This window comes from Larus michahellis, chromosome 1, assembly GCF_964199755.1.
Source record: "Larus michahellis chromosome 1, bLarMic1.1, whole genome shotgun sequence".
Taxonomy (NCBI): domain Eukaryota; kingdom Metazoa; phylum Chordata; class Aves; order Charadriiformes; family Laridae; genus Larus; species Larus michahellis.
The window spans coordinates 37255928-37267549 of record NC_133896.1 but is presented as its reverse complement, the minus strand read 5'-3'; the positions used below and the strand labels follow the sequence as shown (position 1 = coordinate 37267549).

Genomic DNA, 11622 nt, shown 5'->3' with positions numbered 1-11622 from the left:
AGGTTGCCCAGAGAAGCTGTGGCTGCCCCATCCCTGGAAGTGTTCAAGGCCAGGCTGGATGGGGCTTTGAGCAGCCTGGTCTAGTGGGAGGTGTCCCTGCCCAGGGCAGGGGGGTTGGAACTAGATGGTCTTTAAGGTCCCTTCCAACCCCAACCATTCTATGATTCTATAAGATACAGCGGTTTACCCAGCAAAACTACACGCACAGACAGAACTATCTTCTTTATTATAAAGATACACTATGAGGAACAAACCTGAATGTATACTGAAGCTTGTAATGGTACATGCCAAAAATGTACAGTACTATACATAAAAGTGCATTGTCACAACAGATTAACAGTACATTTCTCTTCCAGAACCGTGAAAATTCCATGTTTTTATTTGTTCTTCGAGAGTGGAAGGAATGCAATGGGAATGCGGCCATACACGAACAGGGAAGGATGCAATGGAAATGCAACAGTACAAGAGCAAGGCTAAAGCTCCTCTAAAATTTAAAGGCACTTTCACATGTACATACTACAGATGTACATTGACACAATTAGGTAACAGTCAACAAGCAGGAAGCTACCAGTACTGCAATTTATCAAACTTGACAGTAAAGGACAATACTGATTGGATTAGGTGTGCAGGAGTTACCCTTAGTACGTCTGTAGTTGTAGCAGTCTTTCCTGTTACATATCCACTTACTATACTTTTAAGTATCTATAATAACCATCAAACTACACATTTAACTGTGTGAATGCACTAAGTGGATGCATTCACTAAATGCACTGTTTCTAATATTTTCTTTTGCTAAACAATTTCTAATATAAGCATTATGGAGCCCAGTACAGTTATTTAAACATACAAAATTCCCTATGCAATTTAAAGATACAGGTATCCATCTCAATTATGCCAGGTGGGTTAATTTAAAAACCGCTAGACTAAAACTGCACGTAAATGAGCGCTGAAATTCCAGTTTGTTCTGCTGATTCTAGTAAACTGGGGGGGGGGAACTACTCGAAATATATCTCCGGTCCCCACCAAGCGAATGGACCCTGTGGACCGGCGCTGGTCTGCAACTGGGGCCAGCCCGGCGCCAGACTGGGCAGTGTGGTGGGGAGGGCCGGAGGGTCACTCACCGACCGGCGCCGCGCCGTTGGCTGGGCTGCATCAAGACTTCGCCTCCAACCGAGACGCGCGTGAAGCCTGCGGCTGGATTGAGATGGGTTTGCAAACACCAGGAGCGGTTCACAGGGTCCTTCTCACGCCCGGGGCTCGGCATCACCTGCCTACAGGGGGTAAACCGGAGCAGGAGTAAGTTGCTCCTAAATAACAGCAGGAGATTACTCCCGTCACCTCACTAATTATGCCTATCGAATTTTGTCGCTACTCTTCCCCTCCCAACCTCGATTGTTTATGTTTAGTGAGTGGTACAACCTCAAGCTTTCCAACCGTGAGCTCTTAAATGACACGTGGAAAGACAGATCTTACTGTAGGTGGACCACAATGGATTTTTTTCTTCCCCCCGTCTTCTTCACTGAAACTTATTTTATGGATTGGATGTCGGAAAACATATTCACAGAAACAATATTATGGCTTACTGCTGCAATGTGCAAAACAGCTGTACATTTCGTTGACGCCTAAGGAAGGTTAACAACAGAGCGCTAAGCAAAGTCGACAGTCGTCACTCACACAGACATAAGAAAGGTACTGATTTCTGTCATCTAAAAAAAAAAAGGAGGGGGGGGAAGGAGTGGGGGAGGGGGAAGTGGTTACAGAAAACTTTTCGTCAGCTTGACTCTAGGTGGTAGGAACTCGGCTGCCTGTCCTGCGAGGGACCCCCGCACCGCTGGCAGGAGGCAGCCCCTCCTGAGAAAGTCCCGCACAACGAGGCTAGGCCAGCGCGGGACTGCGGCTGTTACAGCTCAAATCATGACTTTAATTGGACACGGAGCAATAAAGTCCAGGGGATACTTTGCTGAATTACCGTGTAGCTGATCCTTTTAATCGCCTATCAGCCAGCCTAATGGACCAACAGGTTCAGGTACTCCCCAGAGCCTGGCTCATTCAACGATGAACTTTACATGAATTTAGCTTTTGTGAAAAATGCGGTATCGGGGAATGAAGGTCTAGCTTTGTGGGAAAAGGTACACTGTTACAGAGGACAGCAAAAGGAGTTGCTGGAGATGTGCCTTAGCTGTGACCTGGAATGCTGCTTTTTATCGGTGAGAGCAATGTGATCTCCAGATCCATCCAGCGCTTGTCTCTTGTGAGACTGCCAACAAGAAAGCTAAAACTCGGTGCCAGTTGTGAGGGTTTGGTGGTTTTTTTCTTTTTTGGCGTGTCTTAAATAAGAAACGTGGCCTGAGATGACTTGGACATTCCACACAGACACTTAATCCTCACATGCTAGATTTCAGCTCTTACTAACCTGCTTGAGATTTGGTTTGGTGACCCAGAAATGAGAGGTCCCACCTCCCCTGACCCCCCACCCCCCCGCCCCTTAGTCTTGTGCAGGATCTGTTATTATATAGCTACAGTAAGACTGTGAAGTATGGTACGACGTGGCAAGCTGTTTGTGATCCGTGTTGTTTTTATTACAAATGGTGCAGCATCAAGTTTTCAAGTAAGTCTATGTTTGTTTTTTAAAACGATGCACAACTGTCCAGTTTTTCTTTTAATTGAAACCATACAAAATACAAATGCCCATGTTAATGTAGCTAGTTTCAGACAATACATTCAAAAACACTGAAAAACAAAGCCTCCTCTCCAGTTACAAACATGAACAAACGATGTTATGGAGCCCTGACTTCTATCGTTAATTCATCCCTTTCCCTAGCATAGCCCAGCCGGGCACCGTGGGTGGCTGAGCTGTCTACATTGTGCAAGATTTGTCGGCTGGACCCTGGGAAGGAGGGGAAGGCCCTATGCTAGGATTTGTTTTTGGAAGAACAATAGGTTTTGGCCTAAGAGCAGGAGGTTTCAGCTGCACTCCCATTCTAGGGGCCACCATGGGCTTGAAAGTACTCATGGTGTCACTGGAAGAACTAGTGCTACGGCGGATCTGAGGCTCCGAGCTCCTTAAAACGACGCTGTGGAGCGGGCTGAGCGACTCCGTGGAGGTGGCAGGGGTGGGGGAGTTTTTCATTTGTTCCAAGGTGTCCAACACGACATCGGGGGCGTGCTTGGCCGAGCTCTGCCGCTCCAGCTCGCGGAGCTCATTCAGCGCCGTGTTCATCGTCTCCTCGATGTCCTGGGTCAGAGCACAGAGAGAGCGGCACGTCATTCCAATTGCTACCGAACGCAAAGCACCGGAGGAGGAGCAGGGGGAGGGGGTGAAAAAAAGCATGAGTTAATTTGCCAACCATCCTCTCTTTAACCAATATTATAGCGTTGAAGCCAACTGCCACCATATTTATTTAAAGACACTACGATTGACAAGATGGCAGCTTTGGCTGGACGTTACAAATATTTATCTTGTTCACATGAGAGAGTAAAAATTCAGCTAAAAAATGAAAAAAAAAAATAAAATCAATTAAACTAAATCCTGCAAGCCATTTTATCAAGTGATTCTCAGGACAATGGATATTTGCTTAGCAGCACTTTTAACTGTGAAGATTTCTGTCCCAGATTTCTGGGTACCGACAGCTGTAAAGGTTTTAGTCCGTTTGCTACCTCTTCGCTGACTGCTCCCCTCATCTACTGCCCCGAGCGTTCAGGATCTCTATCCCCTCACAGGGATTATAAACCAGGTTTTGTAAGGAAATAATGCTTGCGGGTCTATCAGCTCTTGTCTCCTCCTGTTTCTCTGAGTTAAATTTTAAGCAGAAAAAACTGCAAGACATCGTTCAGTGAGCTTACCTGAGAAATCTTTTTTGTCAGGATTTCTGGCACAAATGCTACAAGAATGCACCAGGACACTAGTTTACTATTCTTCAGTGGTACTGAAATACAAGGGAGGTTAAATATCTGGTGTTCCCTGCTTGCTCACAGTAACTTTCATGCAGTTTAATCAAAGACCGGGTTCTCTCACCGCCGACTGATCACTAGCCTATGCTTCAAAAAAAATAGCTTAAACCAAACAGCACTGTGTGTGGTTCCAGGAGAGTAAATAAATAACTTACAGTAAAATAAAACAGTAACAACATTTACACTTTCTAACTCTCTAATACACGGTTCAGGCTTCTGACCCACACACGACAGTCCCTTCTATCCCTTGTTGGAAGCAGAGTTTGAAGGCAAGCATCAAGAGTACATTAAATTTTAAAACATGAGTGCCAGCGTTGTTGTAAAACACTTGTGCAATCACATTGTACCCTCGGGGCGCCCCTAGCAATCATGTTATACTTCCTAGACAAAACGCGAGTTCTGGAGAGAGCGGTATCTATTTGCTCAAGGGCTGTTACCAGCTCTGTACAACAGACCAACCTGATGATCGAGGCGCTCCCTGTTCCCTCCTTCTCCCCTCTTCCCTGCCGGGAATGAGACTGGTGAGTGCTCACGCAGGGATAAGATGGCCCATGATTTATGCAGGTGCAAACGCCTTGTACATCACGCTCTTAGGCACAACTACAAGCATCAAATCAATGTACGGTATGAACTATACGAAAACTATGTAAAATGCACATGGAATGTACATCTGTGCTTTGAATGGCAACGGTTGCCACTAGCCAGTCAGAGCGCTATTCTGCAAAGCATAATACTGAGAAATAACGGAACACTAATTACATGCAAGTTAGAATAGGCCAGCCTTCATCAGAGGACACAGATTTACATAGCTGTTGTAATCATACACTGTCCTAGTGTTCTAGCTGGCGGAGGCAATTTCATTATGGTATAACAGGAAATAATTTCTTTTTATTGCTCCTGCAAAGTCTGTTCCCCCTTGTGCTTCTTCTATCCAGGATCCTTTAACGTATCGTCTTTCACACCCATTCTGTTTAAAAAGCTAAGTAGGATATTCTCCTGCACCAGCGTACGTGCTCTGCGCCATGCTATTCACTGAGACTTGCTCCTCTGAAAATCAGGCAGTGAAAGAAAATAAAAAAGACACAAACCTGAGCTATTGACTCTGGGTCCAGTGGTTTATGGTCATTGAAACCTGTGTACTGGCCAGATGATGTAGATCTTCTAATTGGAGGGCTATCGATCTTCTTCAGAGAATCGTGCCTACTGATGTTAGTGAGACTGCCGTGTCCAGGTCTACGCCTCCTTTCAGGGCTGTCAGCATTGAGGTTGCGATTCTGAAGGAGGGTTCTGGGACTGCAGTGTGTTGCCAGGTTGGGGGAACCCAGCTCCATGGAGGAGTTGGAGAGAGGGTGAGGTGGGTGTACTGGGCAGTGACCATCGCTGCTCCTGCCGGGGCGTCTTAGAGGAGGTGGAGGTTCTGATCTCTTCCTTTGCCTGCATCAATGAAGAAGTGGTTATAGAGCAAGTTGTAGTGACCCACCATAAGCACGTGGAGAAGTAATTGCTGTGTTAACCAATCTATGAGCCATACTACTGAAAAGATGTCATGCTCAAGCGTACCTTCCTAAATACACGTCAGAGTGACGGTCAGTGGGAGAGTTCATATCCTTTGATGACGACTTGTCCTCAGTTATGGGTCCGCTGCTGGCCTCACTGTCTGCTTTTTGGCTCAGTGTATCTGAGAAAGTATCATCCCTGAACAGAACACACACAGTGAGATGAGAAGTCAGTGGGTTATGTGTGACAGAGAGCACCTTGGCACTCCCAGATTTTAATCCCCTTAAGAAAAGCAGGCATGTTATAATGCACTGCAGCCCCTCCATGTCTCCAAAAATTGCTTATAATCCTTCTGTTTACTGAGCTCTTTACATTTTGAGTGTAATCTTTCTGTAAAGCAGAACTTTGTCATCCTTGGCAAAGCACAAGCTTAATACTGTAGAACAAGAGTTCAGGGCTGCATTTCTCCAGCCCTTGCTACTCTGAAGTTAAATGTCAGCAATTGCTACAAAGAGATAGTCAAATTAAAACAGAGGCAGCAGCATCCCTCTCTTAAGGTACTGGGAACATATCCATGAACAAAGTGGCTTAGCCTAGTAGTAGCTTTTGATTAAAAGTTGTCAATTCAGGGCAATAAAGACAGGGGCATCCTGCATAGAAAGCAAATACGTAATCCAACTGAGTCTTCAAACCCCTCTCCCATTTGGAAATCACTTTGTTAATTGCTTCAGCATGTTTTTACACCCCACCAAGAACCTTGGCACCCCAGGCATTGCTTACATATCCTGCACCACTATGTACTGGTGAGGGACAAGGCCGTCAATTCCGTTGTGCCTTCCTTCCCACCAGTCTTCAGATGCTCGGTGATAGAGCAGAAGGGAAGCTCCTTTCTTGAAAGAGAGTTCTCGCGCAGATCTTCCAACGTAGTCAAACTTGGCTATAGCTTCTATGGGCTCGCACTCTGGGTAGGGAGGGAAGAAGAACAGATATCAGATTCCTCACCGGCTTATCTGCTCTCATCGGTTTCATAAAACCCATTTATTGCATTTTCTCAGTGCTCACTGAGCAGAGCTGACAGAGATCAACTGAGCTAAGGCAGAACGCAGGCAGTAGCTATGATATGTCCCTTGCAAAGAAATGTAACCAATCTGTGCCCCAAGTGTGAAACATCTGGGTTGCTCCGCAGACTGCCGAAAACATAACAGCATACTCAAACGTTACAATAGCTGCTGCCGGGAGAGGGGCCTCTGCCTCCTGCTGCACGGGCTCCTCCTTGGCTGGGGAGGGGGAGGGAAGCCAGGCAATGAAGATCTCCGAAAAGAAGATGAACAAACCCAGATGACTAATCAGAGGTCTGAGGAAGCAGTGTGATAAAGGAAAAGCAAATGGGAGTGCCTTTAACATCTGCGGTGGCAAAGGAAGGAAAACAGGATTTCCCTGTGTATGAGTAGGGATGCTTTGCCTAATTGGGCTATGAGATTTGTTTTTCACATGACAAGTGTGCAGACCGAGTGAAAACCTAGTGTTTTACAGAACACTGAAGCCTAGTGCTTTAATCTGCTTCTGTAACACCCTTTTTGAGTGAGGCAGATGTCTCCAGAGCACCTAAGGATGACTCCTCCGCAGGGGCAGTCCCTGTGTGGCCTGAAGTTGCCTAAGGCAGCTCTGCCTGCTCCGACATCCCAAGTTCCTCTGGTTCCTGCAGGGGAGGCTGATATTTTCTGAAGTCACCATTGTTTACAGCAGTCCTGACTAAATCTTCCCTCCGTATTCTTGTAAATTCGGCCTTACGCTAGTAATGACTCCATCCTGTAACCTGCTGATGTCAGTGAAGAGCCCCTGCTGAACGTCTGCCTGCAGCTATCTTCAGAGCTGTGCCCAGACATCAGGGAAACAGCTGTGATTTTAACAACCTCTAGTTTCTTCTGCACAAAACCAAAAGCACCTAAGCTCACGCAGATTAAAATTTGTCACCACAGTCTCAAAACATAAAGAAAAACCTGCAAAATACGGCTTTAAAAATCACACACTTCGTAGATTCCAATAACCTAGAGTCCCCGAAGTGACAAATTTCTTTACATAATTAGAGCAATATTTAGATGGAAATTAACATCTGGGCTAATGACTAGCATAGCAACTTTCTGTCTGGTGCAAATTAAAATCGCTGAGGTTGTAATTCCCCAAAGAACCAGGCTTGTAATGAAAGCCACTGTCCCTTTATGACAACATTTTGTGCAGGAACATCTCTTTACAATTAACTTCATCCTGCAGCACGAAAACATAATGATAGCACCTTTACTGAGGTTATAGTTTGCAGCTGTTTTTTTTTTAATAACTTGCCCAGCCTGCAGAAGGCTGTCTTGTGGTTTGCTGCTTCTGCCGTCGCGCTACGGGCTCCCGTCAGTGATGAACTTCAGGGTGTTTAGGACTTACAAACCCAGAAACTTTCCAGCGATGGCACACAGCGGGTTGGGGAATTCACTGTTACAAATGCAAAAGTAATGTATGCTGGCAGAAATGACTTCGATACTACAAATGCAAAGAAGAACCTAACAATAACAGCATTAATTCCTGAAAATGCATCGCTACTGGATGGCTCACTGGCAGGCATTCCATGGTGGACGGGGGGGGTGTGTGATAAATTTCTTGGTTTTGTGTTTTTGAGCAAAGAAAATGTAAAGATGACATAGAAAGAAACATTCTGGAAAACTGGGAAAACTTTAATGCTGGTGTATATATTAGCGATATAGTCTAATATACAAGCTTGTTTTCATTTCTAGATTATCTACGGTATATCTCTAATAGAAAGTACAGATGTGACAAAACAACTACAGGCATGGAAAGACACTATTGCCAAATGAAACGAAATGAAACTAAACATGCCTGTTTATCTTTCATGGTGTTTTAAGAGGTCAATAGTAAATTGAACGGCAACAAGGTGACACTGACAAAAGAACACTGCTTTTCACCCGTATTATGCATGTTGCTTGTGGAATTGGTTATAAGAAGGTATTACTGGGATTAGGTAGGATTGGGAAGGAACAGACATCTGTATGAGCACACTGTTCCCAGATTGCAGGTAAATTATGGGTTATGGAAGAGTGGGTCAAGAATTCAGAAGCAAAAGCTCCCAGGTTTCAGCAAGCCAGATACTCACTAATGGGTAATACTTTAAAATGCAAAAAAACCCCACAACCAATCAAACAAAAAAAGCTTTACAGTAAGTAAAAAAATGCCAAATTTCCTGTACGTATTTTCCTTTGACATACTCTGAAGTTAACTGATAATGGTCATGGGTATTGGACTGATTGATAAACCCCTACACTTATTAGCTATGGGATTTCCCGTTTCCCTGCTAATTTCAACAGACCATATAGTATCCCTCATTTGAGTATACAAGTCTTTTTATTTACAAATTAATGGACTAAACTAGAAATAGTTCTATCTCCCTCAGTGGAATTACGCTAACCTAAGTGCGGCGCGTGGTGGGAATCTGTTTTTTTTACCCTTCCATCGCCTGCAAGACTCACAGACGGTCCCAGAGGTCTGAAGGAAGTTGCCTCACTGGAAAGAGCTGCATGAATTCGTGATGTGCCCATAATGGATGCGGCTTTTGAGACATGTTCGTTAGATTGTCTGGGTAACAAATCCTACATCCTCAGGGAGGAGTGCCCAGTAGATAGATCTCACACAGTTTCTTAATGGAACCAGAAATAAGTGCAGACAGGTTTTACTGTTTTGAAAGGGGCATTTTCTTTGCTTGGATGTTGCTTTTTCATGGAGAGAACCTTATGATAGCAAACAGCACTGAGACTGTACTTAAATAGTAATTCACCTTGTTACAGGTCAAGCCTTAATTGTTAAAACCAAAGTACCATGACAGTTACTCCTAGAAATAAATGCATTTTGAAAAGCTAAGCCATTTAACATCAAGGTTACTGAATGACAGACAAGCATTTCCAGAAAAGCAAAGGTGATGAAAGCTAAATTTGGGATCTGTAACTCAAATTCGGTGTGGTACTGAATGTCTAACAGTAAAATTGACAGCTCGGAGGGGAACGTAATTGCACTGCTCTGTCCCTACCTGGGGGCATTCACCTACAACGGCAAGAAGTATTTGAGGACATATAGGCTCTCAGCAGCTATCATCTCTAGTGACTCAGGCAATGGTATGGAAGTGAAAAATTAGGACAAACTGAAGAACTGTGGGAAAAGCTTTAGGGACTGTGTTAATCAGCCAGCTCTGTCCTCACTGTTTTACTCATGACCCCCAAAGTTTGTGATGATTACTACCGCCATTTGACGACGCGTTATGTTGCAGTGGGCTTAAAAATCAAGGTTTGCTGCCAAGTAGAGCCGTCCACATCCAACAGCTTGGGAGAGCAGAAAGGGCAGAGGAAACATAAGTGCTAATTTTAGTTTTGCGACTGGAGTGCCAGATGTAGCACTAACCTCCCTACAGAAGTGATGGCACTGAAGTGGCACTGCGCTGCCCTCTGCGCCTCAGGGCACAAGGAGACAAGGAAAAACGGGGAGATCATCCCCTGCACTTTTTTTTGGCGGGTGGGGGGTAGGTTTGCTCTTGCTCTGCTCTTCCTTAGTTGTCCCAGTGTACCCTGGCTGTCGGGAATACAGTACGTCCTTGAACTCCCTGGGAAGACGCTACCTCCCAGTGTGTTCATCCTCTTCTGCACCCCATCAGAGAAGAGCGGCTTTGCAACTTCTGAGTCCTGTCCTCAGGACAACAGTGCTCGGACTGGGGAACAGCTGAAGCAAAGAAATGTTGCAAGGTGTTGACGGAAGAGAATTTGGCAAAATGTTGATCACAGTACATGCTACTGAAAAGCAGGAAAATTACTCTGTGTTGGGGACACAAAACAATAACTCACAGCCTTACACGTCCCTGTAATTTTTGTTTCCAGCAGAACCACCACCTCAATTTTTACCCTATATTTATGAGATATCTATGATATTAATTGTATGTATGTTTTCCCAGGAGAAACCCATCTGTTTAACTTCCTCAGGAAATTCTCTCTTACTTCCTTTGAAAACAAACATAGTCACCCTTTTCCATACACCTCCAACAAGGACAAAAAATCTCCAGCAAACTGAAGGTAAAGGAAATATGCTAAAAACTGCTTCAGCAAAACATAAACAATATCCTTTGAATCTTTAGTGCAGAGGCACTTTCAGGTAAAGGTTCTTCTGCAGCAAAATTACAGATAGATTTTTTTTTGTGCTCCAGCTTGAGTACAAATGTTCTGAACTTCACAAATTAAATTTCATTTCCAGATTCAGGAGAACAAAGAAACGTATGTGTTTTCCTTAATAGGGTACTTTCTGCACATTTAAAAAAGACTGAAAACACTACAGTAAAAGGTACCTCCTCCTCTTTTCCCTTTCCAGTGATCAACAGAAATACATGAGCACCAGAAACTTTAGGAAAAAAAAGGCAATTTATATGCCTAAAATCAAGCAGTTATGAAGTATTTATATGCTCAATTACAAGTTCCAGCCTTTTTTCCCCCAAGCTACCAGATTTTACTTCTGCAGACATAATTTATTTTTTAATTTGTTGCTTTCTAAATTGTAATTAAACATTCCTAGTGCTACTGAGCCAGACCCTACAGATGGGTTTATTCTAGTAGGCACAGAGAAATTCACTTGTAGTTTAACTTTATACAAGTAATTCTTATAACAACAATAACCAAAGTAGAAAACTAAATCCTTTCGCTTTTGATCATAGCCTCTGGATTATGTCTCAATAACCCTGTAATTCCTATAGGGTTAGCTGCTCGGTCTTGCATATGTATACAACATTTTAGCATAAAACTAATCAGATTTTCAACATTAAAAAAAATAAATTACGTTTATAGAATCTGCTTCCTCTATCTCCTAACAGAAGGAAATACGTAAGTGCCATGTGTCTGATCGATACAGCAGCAATGCTGCGCCTCCCTTTTTCTCTCTCCACACACAGCTGGCAGTGACGCATCCAGCTTATAATCGATGAATCAATCACATTAGATTGATTCTCCCCCAAAATACTCTTTAGTGGAAACTTTTTTTTTTGTCCACCGCAGGTCAATGTGACTCTCATGAAGTTCGATATGCAAACTGAAAAATTCTCACCTACTCTCTCATTGGTACTAAGAACATTTTATAAAAGGAATT

General features: G+C 43.8%; 1 protein-coding gene across 3 annotated transcripts in view; it reads right to left on the bottom strand.

Moving 5' to 3' along the window:
* Positions 1 to 207: 207 nt before the first annotated feature.
* The window catches only part of SRGAP1 (SLIT-ROBO Rho GTPase activating protein 1), a 149443-nt gene continuing 138028 nt past the window's right edge, over positions 208 to 11622 (bottom strand). For 2 of the 3 annotated variants that reach the window (XM_074572168.1, XM_074572178.1), the window contains exons 19-22: positions 6229 to 6409; positions 5512 to 5646; positions 5040 to 5385; positions 208 to 3235 (exon numbers count right to left, since the gene is read on the bottom strand). In XM_074572168.1, coding sequence (XP_074428269.1) covers positions 2858 to 3235; positions 5040 to 5385; positions 5512 to 5646; positions 6229 to 6409 — 1040 coding nt within the window. In that variant the 3' untranslated portion in view covers positions 208 to 2857. The remainder of the gene's footprint in view (positions 3236 to 5039; positions 5386 to 5511; positions 5647 to 6228; positions 6410 to 11622) is intronic. The other variant, XR_012585183.1, reaches the window with a different exon arrangement.